The sequence below is a fragment of the Halyomorpha halys genome, unplaced genomic scaffold (genome assembly GCF_000696795.3).
Source record: "Halyomorpha halys isolate HHAL.00 unplaced genomic scaffold, Hhal_1.1 Scaffold145.1, whole genome shotgun sequence".
Lineage (NCBI taxonomy): Eukaryota > Metazoa > Arthropoda > Insecta > Hemiptera > Pentatomidae > Halyomorpha > Halyomorpha halys.
The window spans coordinates 148,444-172,013 of record NW_027115461.1 but is presented as its reverse complement, the minus strand read 5'-3'; the positions used below and the strand labels follow the sequence as shown (position 1 = coordinate 172,013).

General features: G+C 29.7%; 2 protein-coding genes across 2 annotated transcripts in view; both read left to right on the top strand.

Moving 5' to 3' along the window:
* The first annotated feature begins 401 nt into the window (after window positions 1–401).
* The window catches only part of Notum (palmitoleoyl-protein carboxylesterase notum), a 40,855-nt gene continuing 17,686 nt past the window's right edge, over window positions 402–23,570 (top strand). The window contains exons 1-5 of the mRNA XM_014417017.2: window positions 402–458; window positions 566–697; window positions 785–879; window positions 4,488–4,540; window positions 15,998–16,093. Of these exons, the coding sequence (XP_014272503.2) occupies window positions 402–458; window positions 566–697; window positions 785–879; window positions 4,488–4,540; window positions 15,998–16,093 (433 nt within the window). The remainder of the gene's footprint in view (window positions 459–565; window positions 698–784; window positions 880–4,487; window positions 4,541–15,997; window positions 16,094–23,570) is intronic.
* SmD3 (small ribonucleoprotein particle protein SmD3) lies at window positions 12,984–13,804 on the top strand. The gene has a single exon (XM_014417019.3). The coding sequence runs from the start codon at window positions 13,065–13,067 to the stop codon at window positions 13,467–13,469; it is 405 nt and encodes a 134-aa protein (XP_014272505.1). The 5' UTR covers window positions 12,984–13,064; the 3' UTR covers window positions 13,470–13,804.

Sequence of the window (23,570 nt, the reverse complement as noted above, 5' to 3'; positions counted from 1 at the left end):
AACTCATTCATAAAGACCTTAACATCCCATTCGTTGCAGATTTGACCCAAACCAGATATGCGTCTTTTTATTCCAAACTCCTTAACCATCCTAACTCATTAATTCTTAATCTTTCATCCTTAACAATCCCTGATAATCCTCGAGGCGTCTGGAAAGAAGATGGCCACGAGACCTTCTAGTTTAAATTAATGTTTGAAGTACCACCAATGGGTGGTTCCTTCCCAAGATTTTCAAGTGTATATGAAACATACTACATATTTACCCATTGTATTATTTTGTACAGTTGTAAATTACAATAAATAAAAAATAAAATAAAATAAATAAATAATTGACAAATTACGTCTAATGATCCCATATTTCTATTTCTAATAATATCCTAATAATAATAATTCATGTTTAAAATGTTTGTACAGTCTGGTCAAGAAGTAATTGTTCCCGCCTTTTTAGGGGGAGCTGAGGTAATCTATTACCGCTTATATTATTATTATTATTATTATTATTATTATGTTTTAGCTTTTATTTTATAAAATAATATTCTTAGTGATCTTTTAATTATTCATTACAGATGGCCTTTTGGAAATATATACTTGCATTTATATTCATTAAATATGAGGAATGTTCTAGTTTTCCTCAAGAACCGACAATAAGTATTTTAAATACAATTCCCCACCATGAGAAACTACAAGAGCTGATAAAGGTAAGGATTTTTTTAGTGAGAAAAATAAATTTTTTATTAAAAACAAATAAAAATTTGTGTCTAAACAAGTTATTTGTTTTTCTGTAGATACTGGAGGGATGTGGTCTGAAAGATGTGCAAAGTCTTAAAAGATCTTACTTGAAGAAAGGTAATGCAACTTGTAACGACGGATCACCTGCCGGGTTAGTGTTATATTTTATTAATCTTTGACTATAATTAATTAAATGGGCCGCCCATAGCTCAGTGGTTAAGACACAGTCTTACCAATTTGATCTCTATTGGCGGTGCCGGTTCGAATCCGGCCTGGGGCGTCGACTTTTTTCATTGAGTGGTGGTCCCACAAAATGAAGAACTTTGACCCCCAACCATGGTTAGGCAGTATAGGACTCCAATGGGAGTCTTGGCCGAAAAAGGAAAAAAAAAAAAATTAATTATATAGCGGAACTTATGCATACGAGGTTAGATATTTAATGCATTTGAATCCCTCTTTTATCTCTCTCGTAACCTCTTCATTCCAAACCCGGACATCAATTTTATTTTCCATCAACACTTTTCACTCCTCTGTAACGCTCATAAGTCATGAAATATAAATGTACAAAAATCATATTCTCCTGGAAAATAAATTTTCTAAAGATTCTTTTAACAATTTATGACACCTCTTTCGTTGCAGATTTGGACCGAAATAGATATGTCTACGTCCTTTTATTCCAAACCCATTAGTTCTTAATTTCTCATCCTGAACAATTACCAATAATCCTCCTAGGCATCTGAAAAGGAGGTGGCCACGTGACCTAATTTAAATAAACGTTTGAAGTATCACCATTGGGTGGTTCCTTCCCAAGATTATCAAGTGTTTGAAACATTCCTCTTATTTACTTACTGTATTTTTTGTACTGTTTTAAATTTAAATTTTAAAGAAAAATTTATGAAAATCAGTCTTAAAAAGGCCGTTGATGAAAAAATTTGAATTCATAAAAAAATTCAGTCATCATTCTTAATGACCTAATCATTGATGATGATTATTGTGCGTGTTCCTATAGTATAATAATAAAGATGAATCTTTAGGTCTTTATTATCGTAAACAACAACGTTCATACTTGAAAATTAAGACGACACAATCACAATTATTATATACATAAACGTTCAGTTTTTTTAGATAACAACACACAAGTTATTCATAATTAATTAATTGTAATTGATCATATGGCGAGAGGTTTCAAATGGGTTTGCCACTAAAACAAATGTAAAATAATTAAACATTAAATGAATTATAATTAAAAATATAAAAAGATTTAAAAGAAATATACTAAAGAAATAAAAATGTTGATAATAATTTCGACAGTGGCAAACCTATTTCAAACACTCTCTTTGCTAACGTCAACTATTACCGCTATCTTGCCACCACAGCATCATATGTAGGGATGCGACATCGACAATAAAACATCGATGTTCAATATTAAAGTATTAATGTTTACAAAACATCACCAAAAATACATCGATGTTTTTGAACCTCCATTTCAGTAACATAAGGTCTGTTCCAACACCGACTTCTGATTATCCAGAACTGCAAGGAGCATGGGCAGTATAGGGTTTGGGAGGGGGAGAAAAAGACTTACTACGCATGCTCCATTAGTCAGAAGTGGTTGTTGGAACAGACCTTTATTTCATCTTTATCTCGTTATTAGCGTGAAGGTAGGAAGTACTTCCTCATCCCACTACATTGTTGATAGAAATGTGTTTATACACTTAATTTTTTTATATTTAAGTTACTTTTGCATTTAAAAAAAATGAAAAATTGAAAAAAACGTAAAACATCGGCTACAAAAAATCGATTTTAAAAACATCCATATCGATGTCGCATCCGTAATCATATGGGTGATTCTCTATTTTTGGGCACATTTTTGTTCCTGATAAATAAAGTATATGTTTTCCAACTTTGTTTTTTTTTTAAATAATGCCCTACATAAATAATAAATATGAACTCCCTTGAATAGATCATTATAGATATCGATAGTACTACTGGAATTTGAATTGAGGCAAAACTGCAAAGACTGAGATAACCCTAGACATCCAGGAAATTAACTGTGGAATAGCTATTTTGAGTAAGAAATGTTTATTTAGTTGATATAATTTATCAAAATGCCATGAATAGCTAATAATCATTATATTACATAATTATACAGTTGAAGAAGGAATTTATCTAAAGAAATTGTTACAAAATATTGAACAAGTTTATGAATGACTGCTAACAATAAGATATATATCCATTTGTAAATAAATCAAATATTGAGAAAGTATCATTAATTTCTCCTTGTTGCGGCCAACATATGGTACCCAAATCGATTATCAGAACATGTGATTTTTATTAAGTCGAAAACACAAAACAACTACTTTCTGTTGTTTTTTATACTGAAAAATATCTAACCGTCTCAGTGTGCACACACATATCGTCTCCATTGTCTTGTTACTACGCACTCCTAGTTGCGCATCCTGGCCATCTCCGTCATCTACGTCATTTTAGCCACGGGCTACTTCGACTAATCCTCCAAGAGGACAAGGCGGCCGAACGTACGTCAATCATCCACTCAGGACAACAACCACAACCGGGGCCCCATCACCGGTGATATAAGACTTTTTTCCTCTCTTGTTCAGTTCATTTAATTTTGTAATAGTCTTAAGCTTACTTTTTTTTTTTCTAGTTTCTATATTTTTATATATTTTGAGTTCCTTTTACTATGTTCACTTATTTAAAAATACAAAAATAACAAAATTCGGCTAGTAATTCACGGTTGGTCTAGTAAAGTTTCCTTTTGAACCCCTATCCGCCGCAACACTGTGAGAAATAAGAGATTGAGATTTTGGAGGTTAGGTTCACCTAGAAACAATGCTGTAAGATTGAGAAAGATATTGTTTTAGGAAAAGTTAAGTTCAATCAATAACTAGAAGAAAAATAATAATTAGCGTGAATTATATTGAAACTTACCTTAATTTATGAGATTGCCACCCAGTGGACAACACAATACAACATTTACTAAATTAATGAACAGTAAAAATAAAGATAGCAGTGCAGGGAGGTTATCCAATGAAAAAACAGGATGTGAGGTAGTATTACCAACCTTGCCTTTTTGGTGTGATATGTAAGGCTTTGGCAAGGTGCTAATTTCGAAAAAAAGATGAGGGACTGAAGCCGAACTCGCGGGACAGCCATTAATTATTGTAATTTTGTTGTCATAATTTTTTCCCAGATTGTGATGGGTATTTATAATACTTGAGTATTTTATAGACCCAGGAACCACAGTTATGGACATTGTAGGTACTACTTGAAAGATCGCAAATCTGACAACTCAGGTCATGTGAGGGAGCGAGATTTCACCGCTTTAAGAATTATTTTCAAGGATAAGAAAAGAAATAAATTCTCTAGGTTTTGAGGTAAATTACAATAAAAGTTAAGACCTACAACTGGGAAAAAGGAATTTGAAAAAAATCATTTTATACTTAATTGTGAGCTTGAGACCAAAATAGAGACTGACTCACATATGGAGTGCAATTTTTATTTGTTTTTCAGTTTTATTTGTATTTTAAAATAAATGATGTATGAGCTTATCAAGGAAAAATTGACGAATAAGGTCAGCCTTGTGGTTAGATTTGAATACTGCTCCTATTTTCTTCCTGCAATCCTACATTTATTCTTTGTTTGATTGTTTTATGAAACAAAAACTTCAAATGTAAATGTGTCCAAATAAATATTAAACTTCAAATATATTTTTCTTCTAACTCTGTTTATTTTTAGGTATTATTTCCGCAAGTCGCATGGTAGCAAAAGATGGATCGTCTTCCTTGAAGGTATAGTTTTTGATAATAATTTTTATTAGTTATGATTGTTGGTATATGATCAAGGATATATTTATTTTATAATATATAATCATTAAAAAGGGAGAAAAAAAGAAGGTTTCAAGCCATCTCAAATTGACGAAGTCTTTAAATAACAAAAAAAAAATAATAATAAAATAAAATACATGGCTGGAAATATAAACATTTTTTTGGCTAGGCCAACAATAGAAAACATAGACGTAAAATCAAAATAAAATAAAGAACAGAAATTGACATTAAAGTGCCTTTGAAGATAAAATCAAATGAATGAACTGAAATGAACAAATGGCTTCAGTATTCAAACCTTGATCAAACTAATCACCATAATGCTGTTAAGCTTAGTGGCTGTTTACCATTAATCACCAGTAAAATTAAATGTTCAAACACAACATAAGTCACTTAGCCAGGGTCTGGAAACAATATCTGACTAACTATACAAAGGCGACTGGGCAGCTGATATTATGCCATAGATTGTTGACTTGTTGCTTGGCAATTATCCCCAACAACTGTTATTCCAGCATTTAAATATTACAATACAATTATAAATACATCTCTTTCTTTTAAAATAAAAATTAACTTCTAACAAATAGAAAATAAAGTGTAATTAAATTGAATACTATGACTATTTACAAAATATTGACGAATTAATATAACTTGGCATAACTCTTATCTTCCAAAATGGTTAACGTTTATAATGAGCCATGGGGGTAGCAGACCTGAGTCCATTAATTACACATACATATAGTCCACGAGTCTATATATGAGTATTCATGATCTTTAGTTTAACATGTTAAAGCGTGTTAAATGGAAAAACTCATCTTTAATGGAGAAATATTTCCTTCTTTTACCAATTTAAAACGATATAACATGTAACATGGTCGAGAGTCTATTAAATGGAGAATGTCGTCACGAAACAGACCAGCTGAGCTTGTCACCGTTTTATTTGTTGTCGTGTTAGGTTACTCACTCCTACTTTGTTTTTTATTTTGTCTAGTGTTTTGGACTTTTTAAAAAATACACTCAATATCCAAACTTTTACAGTTCCACTTTTCACTTATTTTAGGCATGTTGTAATAAATTACTGTAATCAAAACCTAGAAGTAAACAATAACTCGAAGTTTTGGAAGGAAAGGTTACTCTGAAATAAAGTTGCTCAGAAAATCCGCTAGGAGCTCTTATGCATTTATCATTTAACATGACTTTAAATAGGGCTGCTCACAATTCTACATTTATATCTGTTAACATGGTAAAACACTTTACATTTAACACAATATCATGAATACCCCTACTATATACTCCATTTGGAAACATTTGATAAAATAAAGATATGAAATTCCGCATTCAAAGAAATACTCCCTCCATTTTATTGCTACTTCATAAAATTCAATCATTACTTTTTATATATTAATCAGCTATAATAACAATAAATTATTGAAAATCCAGCATAAACTTAAGTATTGAACATAAATACATACAGTTAACACAAAAATATAAGAAGTATAAGAAGTGATGAAGAGGTTTGCTAGGAGAGCATTAGCCTTCTGGGATTTCTGGCAAAAATATTGACCACCTCTTCTAATTTGGTTGCCTTCTTTGATGTATTTTAAACAAGCATTTTAAGATTATTAAAATGCTAAACTGTAACTTATAATAGGAAGAACGGAATCTAAAAAAAAGATACTTTTTTTAGAGATAAGTATATGACGAATACGCTCATTGAATCTTACCTTTTTTTACCAAAGAATCAACGTATATTCATCTGCTCCATTCAAAGGTGTTGCAATCTTGTGATCCGTGAAGTTGCCAACTCAAAAATGTTACCTTCCTAATTACAGCATGTTTCCAGAAAGAGATCTTTGCTGCGTGTTCCGATTGTAATGATCAAGATGTATCGTTAGGCACACTCTTTATTAGTCTAAACAATAATGTTCATACTTTAACATAAAGGAACAGATTCAATAATTATTATGAACAAAAATATTCAGTTTTTTTTTTTTAGACATACCAAAAACACACCTATTTAATTAATTGATCGTATGGCGAGAGGTTTCAAATAGGTTTGCCACTAAAACAAATTTAAAATAATGATACATTAAATGAATTATAAATAAAAATTGGTTTAAAGAAATATACTAGAGAAATGAAAATGTTGATAATAATTTTGGTAGTGGCAAACCCATTTCAAACAGTCTCTTTTCCAACGTCGACTATTAACAATCTTGCCACCACATATCTATCAATAAGTTCGCTATTTTCTTTATTATTTTTTTCTTGGGTCCCAAACATCAAGGGGGAAGCCACGGCCCCCCTTACTTCCCTCTGCCTCTACTCATGCAATGACTATAGGAGCGCTATTATATTGGTTTTAATAGTTTATTTAGGAATTACAAAGGGAAATATAGTTTTTTTGTATACATTTTTGAGGTTAAAAACCTTCCAAAAGTTGAATAAAAATTATTCTATATATTTTTTCTAGTTGTACAAAGTTTCGGGATTATTGTCCCATATTCATGTCCCTTAGTAATTCACTTTAACTACAATTCTCTGTGTATATGTAATTCATACAATTATATTTACCTCATATTTATTATACTTTTAATTTCACCGTAGAAATCATGCCATATATTAAAACATGGTTGAAAGTTGTTTCACACTGTTTAATTCATTATTGGTGCATTCTCCTCTCTCTGTAGCACAAACCATTGCTATACTACCTCTTTGGACTTTATCAACATTTCCAATGTGCTGTTTTGTTACCTCCCTATTTACATGTCTCACTTTATCTATTGTGTAATTTAAATTAAACTTTATGACTATTATGATTTGACTATTTTAAACTCATTTATTTTTCTCCTCTGCTTTTTATGTTTATATGTTTAGTCTATTTAGAATGTCGGTGTAGTGTGTATAGTGGTTTTGTTGTTGTTGTTGTTGTCTGGGGCTTAAGGGCGTAAAACCCTGAGGTCATCAACGCCCATATAGTGGTTTTGTTTACTATATAATTACTGATAAATAGTACTTGATTATATCTCAATTTTTAAGGGCGGTGAACCTTAAAGGTTAAATATCAACTATTTGATAGAAACAAAATCATGTTGTTTTTTTTTTCATTTAAATAAACATTTAGTGCAGACCAACATTAAGTTTTTATAACATATTTTTTTAAACAATAGTAAGATGTACACACACTGAAAAAAGTTATACTGTATGGCTATTAATTTGTAGGGCTATTTATTTCCAACTTAACAATTTCCTAATGTACAAATGATTAATACTAATATTAGATAAAAAAATATATTTATTCATTTTCATTTTTCAATAATATCAAATGAGGCAGAATGTCATTTGTTAATTGTGAGAGATAGTTGATCGTGGATGACTTATAGGAGGAGAACATGGTTGGGGGGTGTGGTCAAAATAAAACAAATAAGTTACATCAACTTATTTGTGTTTTATTTTGACAGCACCCCAACCATCTCCTCGTATAAGTCATTTGATAATGATAGGCCAAAAAAGTGTCCATACACTTTCAATATTAATACTATTTGTTGTACTATGACCGTCTTTCCAATTTTATCTGTATAAATCTTATCTCTATACTCAACTCTTAGTTCAGTATTAGCTTTACTTGTTCCTGGGAAACTGATTTCTTTTCAACAGGTGCGTTTATGGTTTCTTGAGAAAGTTTATGGTTCTCTACCAAATGCAGGGCTTACCTCTAAGGAAAATTACACATCTATTGAATAAGTCACATGCTACTGTACAGTATGTACTAAAAAGACATATAGAGTTAAAATATCTTGAGGATAGACCATGTACTGGAATACTTAGGAAACTGGAGAATCACCACAGGCGAGCTATTCTTGCTGAAGTCCATGCGAATGTTCACACTACTGCAACCTTAATGGGCATCAGACTAAATAGAGACTATGGCTTTCAAGTCCACCCAGAAGCAATCAGAAATATTGTAAGAAGGGAAGGATACAGTGGTTGAATCACAAGAAGAAAGTCCTTCATCAGTAAGATAAACAAGAAGAAATGGATACAATTTGCCAGGGAGTTTGTAAATAAACCAAACAATTTCTGGAAAAGGGTCATATTCTCTGACAAACCCAAATTTAATATTTTTGGGCCAGATGGAAGGTCAAAAGTGTGGAGGAAATCAAACCAAGCTTTTAAATATGGAGGTGGAAGTGTCATGGTGTGGGGTGTTTTGGAGATTCTGGTGTTGGAAATTCAGTGCTCATTGGTGGGATTATGGACCAATTTACTTACCTGGAAATTTTAAGGAACAATTTAAAAAAATCAGCTGAAAAATTGGGACTTGGGAGGTTACTTTTTCCAGCATGATAATGACCCCAAACATACTGCTAAAAAAGTAAAAGAATGGTTGATCCATAATATTCCCAATCAACTAAAAACACCTCCACAGTCACCTGATGCAAACCCTATTCAACACTTATAGGATAAATTGGGAAAGCGAGTGAAAACTCATAATACCCAAACAAGAGAAGAGATTAAAGCTGCTTTACAGACAGAATGGAATGCAATTAACAATGAGGGAACAAAAAATCTGGTTTTAAGTATGAAAAACAGGCTACTTGAAATTCGAACGGTAAAAGAAGGACCCACATGTTATTAGAAAAAATATGTATATATATTTTCTTAAAGTGTATGGAAACTTTTTTGAAACAAGTTTTTGTAATTAATGATAAATTTAATGTTTTTTTCTCTACTATTCGGTTTGATATATTTATTTATGTTAAAAATAAAAAATGCAATACAAATTATGCTGTTGCGAATTTCTTGAATTCCTACATTTGCATTTATCCAATTATATTTGGGTATATGGAAACTTTTTTGAGTGTTTGTACATGACGGGTGTAACAGAATAAAACTTTTCTGGTATTTAACATTATCTCCTGTAACTGATAGTTAAAAATAAGTTCCTATTATATTTTGAACTGATATTCCAGAGTAAAATAAATAGTAATAATAAATGTATTCTTTATTGTGTTTCATCTCCAGATTATTGAACTTATGAAAATTTCAAACTCAAATACTCCACATGTTTATCAGAAAAATGAGATAAGAATTTTTAAAATTTATTCATAGAATGAAAAGGTAATATTAATGAGTGATGATTGGCATAAAAGATCTGAAAGAGATGGTCAAGGCTGCGGTTAAGAACAAATAAAAAATATTTCTCAACTATTTATTCATAACCCACATACATATATGCCCATATATTTTGACCCACTATGTTGTTCTTCATTGGGAACAAAAATTAAAAGATATTAAGAAAGTAGAGTTAATATAAGAGTAAAATAGTGATATAAAGGTGGAAATATACAAACTATCAAAAACTTAATTAAAATAATAAGGATTATAAAGATAAATAAAAAAATAATTATCCTGGAATAGCATTTTTCTCAAGATGGGTAATAAATGTCTATAGTTTCCAAGTAATTTGCCTGTTTCTTTATACTTTTGTGTTAATCCTTTGATGTTGTTATTTCTTCTTGGTTATGTTATTTCCCTCATTACCTCCCCACTTGTATCCAATTTAGTTTTGCTCTGGTCTCCTTGTAATGGTAAGAATGAGCATCACTCTCACCAGTACACTCCTAATTTGACATATTTTTTTTTCTCACTTGGGGATTTTGTTCATCTGGACATCTGCATTTCTTTTTTTAATTCATGACCTGAGGTAAGAATATCTTAGATTTTTTACGAAATCTTGATTTTTCAGCCCCTGATGGAAGAGCTGCAAGTTCAATTTCAAATTGTACTGGAAGTAATCGTAAAGATTTTTGTCATCATCACATCTAATTATATGGAAAAAAAAAACACTACAAATGCTCTATCATGAGCTAAATGCTCATGGGCCAAAAAAGTAGAATACTCCTGTCGGGTTATTTTAAATAATAAATAGTAGTGAGCTGATACATCAGGGTAAAAATTATTGAAATGATTTATTAATTTAATTAACTAAGGAGACATAATAATTGGCACAGAAATTAATCATAAGCTGGAAAATCGATAAACTTGAGGCAATAGTGATGTTATAAAGAATGATAAGGGAAATTTAAATGAAGATAGATGATAAATAGTAAGCAAAACAAGTAAATTAGTTATATTACAAGTACTGCTAATGCATTAGTTACAAGTATTAATAATGTTAGTCACTAATTAAATTAATAATAATTGTTACATTAAAATTAATAATAATTTTCTTGCCACACTTACTATTCACCTATCTTCATTTAAATTTCCACCAACCATTCTTTATAATAACATCACTATTGCCTCAATATTATTAATTTTCCAGCTTATAATTAATTTTTATGTCAGTTATTATGTCTCTTTAGCCAATTAAATAATTAGATCTTTTCAATAATAAATACCCTGATGTATCAGCTCACTACTATTTAGTATGTTAATTAATTTATTTTTTATTTAGGTTTTGGTAGTTTGTAAATCTCCACCTTTATATCACTATTATATTAACTCTAATTTCTTTGTATCCTTGTCCCTGATGAAGAACAACATAGTGGGTCAAAACGTCGACAATCAATAAATAGTTGAGAAATATTTTTTATTTGTTCTTAACCACAGCCTAAAAAAGAAATGCAGGTGTCCAGATGAACAAAATTCCCAAGTGAAAAAAAAAAGATGTCAAATTAGAAGTGTACTGGTGGGAGTGATGCTCATTCTTACCATTACAAGGAGGCCAGAGCAAAACTAAATTGGGTACAAGTGGGGAGGTAATGAGGGAAATAACATAACCAAGAAGAAATAACAACATCAAAGGGTTAACACAAGTTAGACAAAAGTATAAAGAAACAGGCAAATTACTAGGAAACTATAGACATTTATTACCCATCTTGAGAAAAATGCTATCCCAGGATAATTATTTTTTTATTTATCTTTATAATCCTTATTATTTTAATTAAGTTTTTGATAGTTTATATATTTCCACCTTTATATCACTATTTTACTCTTATATTAACTCTACATTCTTAATATCTTTTAATTTTTGTTCCCAATGAAGAACAACATAGTGAGTGGGTCAAAATAAAAGGGCATATATGTACGTGGGTTATGAATAAATAGTTGAGAAATATTTTTTATTTGTTCTTAACCGCACCCTTGACCATCTCCTTCAGATCTTTTATGCCAATCAACACCCATCACTGTTGGGGAAAAATTAGCTATTGTTGAAACTAATATCTAAAATTGCCATGGATACAATATTTATCTATCAATGGTTCATTCATGAAGGGTTGTATCCATAGCAATTTTAACTATTAGTTTCAACTATAGCTAATTTTTGCCCATCTCTGTCACCCATTAATATTACCTTTTCATATTTATGAATTAATTATACATAATTTTTAATAAGCTGTTAATAGTTGATAGTAGATTAATATGAGAAGATGGTCGAAGGTGCAGTCAGCAAAAATACACAAATAAATGAAAATTATTTATTTGTGATGTTTCGGCCCGAATTTTAGTTCTTCATCAGGGCTGAAATAAAACAAAACGATATACCAAAAAAATAATGATAAACAAGCTTGGAAAAATCTACCTAATTTATTGTTATGTGTTTTTCCAAGCCTAGACATATACATATTATATAGACCAGATGATAGACATATTATCATTTACATTATATTTGTTGGTCTCTGCACTAAGGTTGTTATCTCGTTTTGTTTTTTCAAAACATTAGAAGAAATAAATTAGTTCTGTTTGTTTGTGTATTCTTGCTGACCATACCCCCAACCATCTACTCATATAAAAATTCTTATCATATTTTTTCATTAACATGTGGACTGTTTGAGTTTAATGATCTGGAGATGAAATAAAATAAATTCTATTTATTTATTTTTTTAATCAGGAATATCAGTTCAAAATACGAAAGGAAATAATTTTCAACAGTCAGTTTCAGAAGAGGAAGTTAATTATCAGTAAAGTTTTAAATATTCTGTTGCAGCGGTTTAAAAAAAAAGTGTTATAAAAGCTTAATGTTGGTCTAAACCTAACGTTTATTTGAATAAATAAAAAAATGTAAATTTTGTTTCTATGGAATAGTTGATATTTAATCTTAAAGTAGCGGCCCTTAAAAATCGTGATATGGTCAAGTATTACTATTTATCAGTAATTATATAGTAACCAACTATATTTCCCTTTTGTAATTCCTAAAGAAATTATTAAAGCTATAATGGCGCCCCTATTGTATGAAGGTGACTTTATTTATATTTCCAAGAACACTTATTTCCCTGCATTTTTATTGAATTTAATAAATAATATTAGTTTTTGAATATTTATGATACGATTATTTCTGTAAATAATTATTAAATTCGTAGTTCTAGCAGCGGTATCAATTCGATGTATCGATTCAGTTAAAAGGTCAACCGAGCGGGGAGGTTCATTTGGTTGTGCGGGCGGCGTTAGTCCTGTTTGTAACCTCTTGTTGTTTTAGACTCATCCAAACATGTCTATCGGTGTTCCTATTAAAGTACTTCACGAAGCCGAAGGGCACATCGTTACGTGTGAGACCAAAACTGGAGAAGTCTACAGAGGAAAGCTGATCGAAGCCGAAGATAATATGAATTGCCAAATGACTGGTCTAACTGTTACCTACCGCGATGGGAGAGTGGCTCAGTTGGAAAATGTTTTCATCAGGGGATCCAAAATACGTTTTCTTATACTGCCGGACATGCTAAAGAACGCGCCTATGTTCAAAAAACAAGGGAATAAAGGTAATACTGGTGCTGGGAGAGGAAAATCAGCGATTCTCAGAGCTCAAGCCGCCAGGGGAAGGGGTTCACAGTCCAGGGGAGGTGCAACCTCTTCTAGGCCTTCCTGGCAAAGTGGCTCTAATCAATCAAGAAAATAAGTCTTAAGTTGAAATGCAAACTTAGTTCTTTTGTGGACCAAAAATGGTGTTTTTATACTGAAGACAGGTTCAGCTGCTCTTGATAATTGTAAGTGGTGTTTGTAAATTATATGGTAGTGAACCCTGTTACATTATCTACATTGTACTGTTTATATTCTTACTGAATGAAAAACAGCCTTTTCTTTTTTATTTTGTATCTTGATGAGGAGTATATTGGATTTGTAAATTTTCACCTAAAATTTGTTTACATCTGTTCTCATCCTAGTCTCCACTTTTAATGTTCTAGTAGTATTGTAAACATCCATTACTTCATTAAAGTGGAATCTACTGATTTACATTGTCTTCTTTTTCATTGATTTCCCTTATCACCCTTATTGAATAAAATTTTTATAATTCAAATATATTCTATCTAAATCATTTTATTATTCTTGTTTTCTTTTTAATTTTAATTCAAAGTACTGATAACTTGGTATACTTCTCTTATTCTCTATTTGCTTGTAATTGATTCTGCAATAATATCATATTCTTTATATCAGTGTTTCCCGAACTTTTGAACACTATGTACCACTTATATGATTTTTGTTACTTTGAGTACTCATTGTTAAAACAAAATTGCATATACAGTGAAGTGTTTCCTAATAGAAATTCACACCTTTCTACAGTCAATGTTCCGGATTATAATTGAAGGAATTTAGCCTTTTTGGCCACAGACACTCCTCTTAATAAATGCAGACACCGACATTTTCATCACCTAAAGATTAATTAGACGCAAAAAATGTTTAAAAGTTAAGGAAACCATGCTGAGTGATTTTATATTTTGATAGAAACATGTATCTATTTAGCTTGAATATTGTATCTAACATAAAAACCAGTTATTCAACCTTAATTTTTGATTACTTTAATCAAATCTATGTATAGTTACTAATTAAAATTGATGCGTCTGTCAAATATAGTTAGAGGGAATTAAAATTGGAGTTATTAAAAAAAAAATTATTCTATTTTATAATAATAAAATATGAACAGTTTACGAGGTTTATCTTCATAGGAGTTGTATTTTTCATGATATTTACTCAAATGAATTCATAATATGTTGATTTCTAGTTGCTCGATTAAAAGTTTTGATTTATGAAAACTGTACTCAGAATCCATTAGACGTACATATGTCTGTCATCACTCAAATCAAAGTCAATTTAATGTACTACAAAGTAGTTGACATTTATCTTTCATAGGTGTAGTAGTTTTGATGATATTTGCCAAAATAAATTCACAAAATATTGATTTCTAGTTGTTTGTAGAAAAATTTTATGTGTAATGCATACTCATATGCAAATATAAAAACTGCTTTATAGTACACTAAACTAACTTTTAAGTCGAGTGCTGGCAGACATCTATACGTCTGTTCCTGACATATAGTCTTTCATAAATCATAACTTTTTTCTGATCAACTAGAAATGAACATCATGTTAATTTATTTTTAGTAAATATGAAAACTACTACTGCCATGAAGATAAACTTTATAAACTACTTTATAGCTCATTACTTAATACTTACTTAACTAATGATCCTTGAGATATAGTTTTCCTAAAATAAATTCACTAACTACTAATTACCTTTTCATTATTTTATAATGAAATTTTACTTTTAAACATTATATGAAATGATGCATAAAATAAAAAGTATATTAAATTATTAAAATAAAAGTCATGTTATGTTATTGGCGTTGATGACCGGTAGGTTTTAAGCCTTAATTTCTGAATAAACAACAACAACATGTAAAATATGGCTTAAATAAAAATGATATGAAATGTTGCTTTTTAAAAAAGTGTATCTCAGGAATTATTGAATATAAACAGATGTTTCTATTTATTTGTTTATTGCTATTTACAACTGTACATTATGATACATTTAGTATATTTGATCTCGAGTAAACAGATCTGATTTAAAACATGACAAATTTACTCTACTTTAAACAATGTTATATCAGGTTTCCTTATATTGTTGGGGGTTTTAAAGATATGGAGATATTAATGAAAAATGAATTTAATGTTTTGTGGTAGCCATCATTTTTTATTCCTCCTGACAATAGTTGGCAGAAACCAATAATGCCATGGATACGACCCATATTCATGAATGAACCATTGATAAATAAATATTGTATGTATGATAATTTTAGCTATTAGTTTCAACTATAGCTAATTTTAGCTTATCTCTGTCCAAAGCATATAATGTAATAAAGTAACTCTGAAATCTATGGAATACGTCAAATATAAAATAATAAAAAAAAATAAAAATTTGTCAGATATCAAAGCAATATGCAGATTTAAATTTAAAAAATAAATAAAAATAATCTAATTGTCACTCTTACCATAATCAAAGCCTAGTGGAGCCCATTCCTCCATCAAACTTTTCCCATATCACACTTCGGGAAACACTGATTTACATTAAGTAAATACTTATTAGTTATTTATTTTATTCGAAATAATTCTCAAGAAAAAGTACGTATGTTTGTTTATTGATTCTCTTGGCAGGAGGATGGTACTGCTACGATTCTACAAGTTGTCATACGCGATGGTCTCGTATGAAACACCTCATGTCATCAAAACAATGGGCTGATGTAAGAAACAGTAAGTAATCTATGATTGTTAATATTATATTAAAGAATAATAAGTAAGTTATAATCTCCAAATAGATTAGCTTCAATTCATGATTGTAATAGTTTTAAATTATTGAGTCAAAACTGTTTATAAATATTGAAAATCTTTTTTTCTATATTTATTTTCTGGATAAATGATTTTGCTTAAAAAATTATGGCAGAAGTGACAATGTACATTGTATGAAACTGATGAGCGCATTAAATTCTAAATTATTACGATGCAAGTGATGAGAATTAACAATTAAGGCATGGAAATGGAAAAGGCTGTACGTGCCAAAAAAAAATAGGTTTGATAAAAACAGGTGGCTGGCCACAATTTTTGTGCAAAAATTATAAACAAATTACAGCTCTAGGAACTAAACCGTTTAAGATAAGAACTTTCAGCGGTTATTGGTCAATTGGTGCTGGTCTCTCTAACCCTTTCTTTCCAGTCAAAATCTCATTTTTTATATTTCTGGCACTTACGACCTTTTCCATTTCCATACCTCAATTGGTATTTATTTTTTTTTTAAATAGATTGAATTGTTTGGCTCTATTTATAGGTTTGGAACATAATCATCTGAAAAGGTTTCTGATTTCAGTTATTTAAGACTTGTGATTAGTTGACAATAGAAAATTATCAGTAACTTTATATTATAATTGTCATTTTTTAATTTAACACTTTTTCAACAATGTAATAGTACATGAACCCTATTAAATAAATCCATTTCATAGAACATATATCTGAAAATATTTATAAAAATTAGTTCCTATCACACATAACATGGAAATGCATTTATGGTCGTTCTAAAACGCTTAACTAATTAGATTATTAATTCTGTGTCAAATGAGTGCCATAGCATATTAATTCAGTTAGGTAGTATATCATAAGGAGTCAAGGTCTACTACCTCAAAACATGGGCGTAGGCAGGATTTCAACAAGAAGAGTGCAGACCTCAGCCTATTATACACACACATATATCATATATTTTATGTTCCCTAGAAAAATAAGCATTGTTTTTGCTTTGTTCTTTATAAGTCTTTACTTACAACCACTTGAATAAACTATCACTGTTTACTGAAGTCAAAATGTTTACTTGATGAAATAGTAAACCCTAAATTTGCCAGGAACTACTTCATTCGCAATTATTTACTTATAGTTTTCCCAGTGAACTCTTATTTTCAATTGAATAAAGATAAGTAATAACTTTGTGATGAAAGAACTTAGTTTTATTTTTTAAGGTCACTATTATGCATTATTTATGTTTTTAATTAAAATTTCTGACTTCAAATTTACCTATGACCGACTTTGTGTAAGTATGTGGAAGGTAAAAAATTACAGAGAAAGAAGAAATATAAGTGCAGATAATTAAAAAGTTTTATGTGAATAAGTGAAAGTTTTGATTCATTTCTGAACATTTTCTAAATGATTTTGAAGGAACAAGAGTTCTTAGTTTTCGGCAAAAGATGTTCAATATTTCTTTGTTTTTGATTGTGATTGGAATCTAAAAGTTGTAAGAATTCTTTCTCCCAGTCTTATAGCTTGATTTTCTAGTCCTCAGTTATATCTTGGTCACTTTTTTCACATCTGTCTTCTTATTGTTTTATGTCTTTTTAAGCTGATATACCATCACCGAAGATTTTCCCGTGTTTTTCACAAATCATTCTCTAATTCCTTAACCTTGATCTTTGACAGTGTGATTCCTGGCTTCCTAGTCTTACTCAGCACCACTATATGGTCTTTTGATGATAATAATTTTACAAGAAGTTTACTTCTTCACTCGTTGACATAATTATATAATAATAAATTCTTAATTTTTATGGTATTCATTCATATATTTTTATTTAATACCTGATCGGCCTGGCAATCCTTACATAGATAATATAGCAGTTACATTTTTTTTTTTTGATAATTGATTATGGGGGGGATATAGTCTCGTGCAGAAGACACCCCTAACTATTACACTCATAGGTAAGAAAAGACTAAAATAGAAGTTTGTCTTGAGACAAATGATGAGAACTACTGGAGATTACAGAGCAGGTAGTCTGGAACATATCATCTAGGCAAAGTATAAGCAAATACTTCTAAGTAAATACTTATTTTGTTGATGTTTTTTCCAGGATTCACTTTTATTTCAAAGGTGGCTCATATTCAATTGTAAACAAATAGTTGCTTATATTTAAAAGTGAGTACTTTTTATAAAAGTATATGCCTTAGAGTAAAATTATAAAAGTATATGCTTGAGAGTAAAAGTATAAAAGTATATGCTTATTTTTAGAGTAAAAGATTTGCTTATTTTTATTCAATAGACCCTGTAACCTTAAAAAATTAAAATACGTTCATCTCAAAGTTATTACTAATCTTTATTCAAACGAAAATAAGATTTCACCGAGAAAACTATAAGTAAATACTTGTGAATGAAGTAGTTATTGAAAAATTTAGGGTTTTCTTATTTCATTAAGTAAACAGTGATATTTTATCACTAGTGTTTGTAAGTAAAGACTTATAAAACGCAAAGTAAATGCAAATGCTTATTTTTATTTAATAGACCCAAATAAATTAATGAAAATCATTCAAAAAAGTATAGTATCAATGTTGATATCGCAAGTATCGATATATCAGAGTATCAGAAGTATCGAAGCGTCCATCCCTTGTCTTTGAAACCTCACTCTAAAAATGTTGAAGTTGTAATTCATATGACAGTACTGTTATTGTAAATCAGTATAGTTTTGTTTTATAGTGGTTTACAAGAGTATTCTTTTATTAATAGAAGGAATAATAAGATTTTACTTTACAGCAGATAGTGTTTTCTGTCTTTTACTGTTAATTGAATGTTAATTTTCTGACTGACTTCATTATATTGTATCTCATATTCTATCACAATTGATAACTAACCATTCGTAATATTAGGTTATATTTTCCAATCTACACGTTTTGGCTTTCAAAAATGTCAGATTTTGTTAATACATGGAGGTTGTCAGAAGCTGATCTATCTGCAAGAGTTCCAAAGTTTAACAAAAAACCAATCGCTATATCAGCATCTACACGAGGAATCGGATTCGGAACCCAATTTCTTGCAAATTCCTGCAAGATGTATAACTCATCACGTAGAGGTCTGGATATTCCTGACATTCACGCTATGTATCGTTCATTTCTTGGTATATTTGAAGCCAAATTACAAGAGTTCAATTATGGTTGCTTCCTGAATCCTTCAAGATTAACAATGGACTTTATGAGTATAGCTAGATTAGTCGTAAAACTTCCTTTCCCGATAAACATTATTGTATCAACAGTTGGAGAATTCACTCAAAATGGTACTCTATATTTTCCATACATACCAGCTGAGTTTATTAAGACAGGTCAATTTGTACCTGAGCCTGAATTTGTTACATTGTCTAACTTACGGAAAGTCGTCGATAGTTTGTCGAATCCAGATACTCTTCCAGAATACAGAGCTATCTTCAGACAAAAGAACCCTATCCCAGGAACACGCTGGTCAGAAGACAATATATTGCTTAATCCGGATGATATCATTGGACCATCCTACACTGCGAAGGACTTTCGTGAGGATACTTATTGCATCATGCCGTTGGTCAATTTTCTTGAAACTTATGTTGGGAGGATGAAAGGAGGCCCTAATGATAACATTAAGAAACAAGGTAAAAAGAGTATCTTTCTTAGCAATAACTCCAGTTATTTAAGGCAGCCTGAGCTAATTGGGGCTAAAACCAGTGAGACAATTGCGGATTTGATAGAAAAGCTACCTATTGGAGATATAGATTTATTTTGGAGTCTTTTCTCTATGAGTAAATCAGAGTCGATTGAGGGTATAGTTTGTTTACTGGGTGAGAGTTCGTCATGCAATTCAAATATTCAATCACTAAACCCACTTAGGTCAGAAGCAGTGTGCTCACATGTCTTAAGTTATTCTTATCAATGTGCATATATGATGGCTTGTCAACTGTAACTGTAACAGAGAGATCAGTGGTGGGCTAAAATTATTCAGAAAAAAAAACTAATGAAATTAATTAGTGAATAAATATATTATGTTTTAAATGTTTATCAGCATAATTTTTTATTTTTTATACAAATAAAAAATATTAATTAGAATAACAAATTAAATTTTTCTCAATAAATATTTTCATTAGAATATTTTTTAATTTCTACACAATATTATCATTTCTTTGAAACTGGCATTATTTTTTAAATAAAATAATTTTGTATCCAAGTTAAGTCTTAAACATTCTTTATTATTACTTTAAAGAGCCAACATTTCGGCTATCCTCAAGGATCCTTAAATATATCACTTACCTAAATAAAAAAAAATATTGTGTGTTTGTAGTGTTAAATTAATCTGTTATTAAAAGTTTTAAAAATTTAATGGGAAATTGGCAAAATAGGTTGATAAAACTGAAATTTATTGACCTTGGTGGAATAGCCTGCAAAAAGTTTTCAATTGTTGGTTGGATATGAGGTATAAATTATATTTAATGTCCTTAAGGATGGCCAAGCTTGCCGAAACATTGGACATTTAGAGTAATAATAAAGAATGTTTGAGACTAATTATTTCATTTAAACAATATTGTTTAATTGAAATAAAAAATATTTCAGTAATTAATAATAATTTTTATTAAAAAAATATTTTTTAAAATTATAATCATCCGAAGGTCTAAAACTTATAATAAAAGTACGTTTGTAATGTATATATTTATTCTATACTTGGACATTTTTGGGATAGTACATCCCCATCTTCAGTGTAACATAATTCACTGTTGGTTTTAAAAATAGTACTTTTATTGTGTTAAAATTATCAATATAATAATAAATTCTTAATTTTTATGGTATTCATTCATATATTTTTATTTAATACCTGATCGGCCTGGCAGTCCTTACATGGATAATATAGCAGTTACAATTTTTTTTTTTTGACAATTGATTATGGGGGGGGTATAGTCTTGTCCAGAAGACACCCCTAACTATTTGCAAGAATAAGAAAAAAAAAAGTTAAGGTAGAATAAAAACAGGGTAATTTTTATAACAAAACAATGTTTGACAAGAAAGCATTGATCATATATTATAAATAATTCTTAATTCAAACCTATGAAACAAATCATAACTTTTTACCTATAAAATATACACATTTTTCTTTTCTCATCAAAATAGTAACATTCTCTTTATATTATTGGTATTAATTAATTGTTTCACTTTTTTTTTTTACAATAGTAATATTTCATTGTCCAACTTCTAATGCCTTTTTACTGTTCATGGCAACAATTAACATGTTTTTGATTCTATTTTACTATGGAGGTAATTATTATTATTATGGCACTATATTGTAAATGACTACTTCCATTCCTTTAGAGCGAGTTTTGAACTTTTTTGGCCTCTGTTTCGTTCACTACTTTCTTGTCATCTGTAACCAGGCTTCCCAGGTACTTAAACTGGTTCACAGAACTGAAACTGTGGTCTCTGAATGCCACTTTGCTATTCTCTTCCTCATCCTTTCTAGAACTTTTCATGTACACTGTTTTGTCTTCATCCACCTTAAGGACTAATTCAAATGCTGCTTCTTCAAATTCATGAAATGTTCCTTTTAATGCTGCCCGGGTTTTTACAGCTATGACTACATCATCTGCATTTGCTAAGTGTTGAGATGTAAATGATCCCTCCTGGATTAACTCTAATTGAACAAATAGCTGCTTCCAATCCTATATTAAAAATAATTGGAGCTAGAGGATCCCACTTTCTCAAGCCATTCTCCAAAGAAAATTCCTGGGACAGCGAATTTCCAGACTTAACTCGGCAGGTAGTGTTCATTAGTGTCATTTTTACCAGACTGACTAGTTTTTTTTTCGGTATGGAGGTAATATATCACTAAAATAGATTGTACTTAGTTTTTTATTTATAATATCACTTTTATCATTAGCAATCAATAAGATGATGAAATCAGTTCGAAGTTTTGTATGGAAATATTGTGCGAGGAAGTTGAGTATCCAAATTGCAGCAGGAATAGTAGGAATATACAATATAATCTGGTTTAAGGAAGAGGAATAATACAAAACAAAATGCTCTGTCTACAGAAAAAAAAATTAGCTGTAATGTTTAATATTATTTCTAATTCTTTAGCAAGCTTCAACTGGAGGCTTTGAATTGTAACTAATACATTTGGAAGACTGAATTATTTAGTTTAAAAGATAAAGTATCATTAAATTTACTTATTGGGTCTGTATGAGCTACCTTGAAATGACTAAGGGTACAAAGATTGATGCTCATAAAACAAAAATTATAAAGATAAGAAATTAATTGTTAGTAATGAAATATTATACATAAAATATAAATATTGTGGGGGAACTTACAAAAACTACCAGCCAATATAAAATAAATATAATTAGCAATAAATATTATTGTTAATATTTAAAGGTTTAAGGAACAAACCAAAAAATCTCCAAATGGCAGCATAAATAAAATTTATATTTCCATCAACAAAAAAAAAATAATGATATAACTTCTTGGAAAAAAAAAAATAAATAATTGAAATAAAATATTTCTTGAAGCACAGTTAATAATAAATGCATACAAATAGATTTTTAGAAATTAAAATTAATTATTACTTTTAAAATTTGATATATCAAATTATTTCCTACACATTTTAGTTGTATTTTAATCAAAGAAAAATAGTTTATTTTACCGAGACTCGAATATGGTGAATGCTTAAATAATGTCTTTATTTTACCTTTTTGATTTAGAATACTAATAAATCAAAAAGGTAAAATAAAGACATTATTTCTCTATTATTTATTGTAGACGAAATAATGTCTTTATTTTACCTTTTTGATTTAGAATACTAATAAATCAAAAAGGTAAAATAAAGACATTATTTCTCTATTATTTATTGTAGACGAAATAATGTCTTTATTTTACCATCGACAATTGATCTCCCACCAGCCGTTCAACGGTTTTATTTAAAATACGTCCCGTATACAGGAAGTAGTGATAAAGACTGACATAGATACCTCTTAGTACTCAAATTAAAGGGCTATGAAGTAATTTAATATCTTTATCGTCGTAGGAATAGTAGTTTTCATGATATTTGTTAAAATAAATTGATTAACAGTGGTTCGGACAAAATTTCATGAGCAAAATTTATATTCATATGCAAATATCATAAAAACTACTACCCCAAAGAAGATATGTTTCATAAACTAATTTATATTATGTTAAATTACTTTTATTTTGAGTACTGGCAGATATATTTACGTTTTATGGTTCTTGAGATATATTTTCCCCAAAATTAAACATTTTATCCTAACGACTAGAAATTAACATTTTGTGAATTTATTTTGTCAAATATGATAAAAACGACGACTCCTACGAAGATCCTGTCATAAACTAGTTTATAGTAGGTTAAATTACCTTTATTTCGAGTCCTGGCAGACATCTGTATGCCTTAAGGTTCCTGAAATATATG

What these genes read in the sequence shown, in the direction of transcription:
- SmD3 (XM_014417019.3), top strand. Translation starts at nt 13,065, where the DNA reads ATGTCTATCGGTGTTCCTATTAAAGTACTTCACGAAGCCGAAGGGCAC.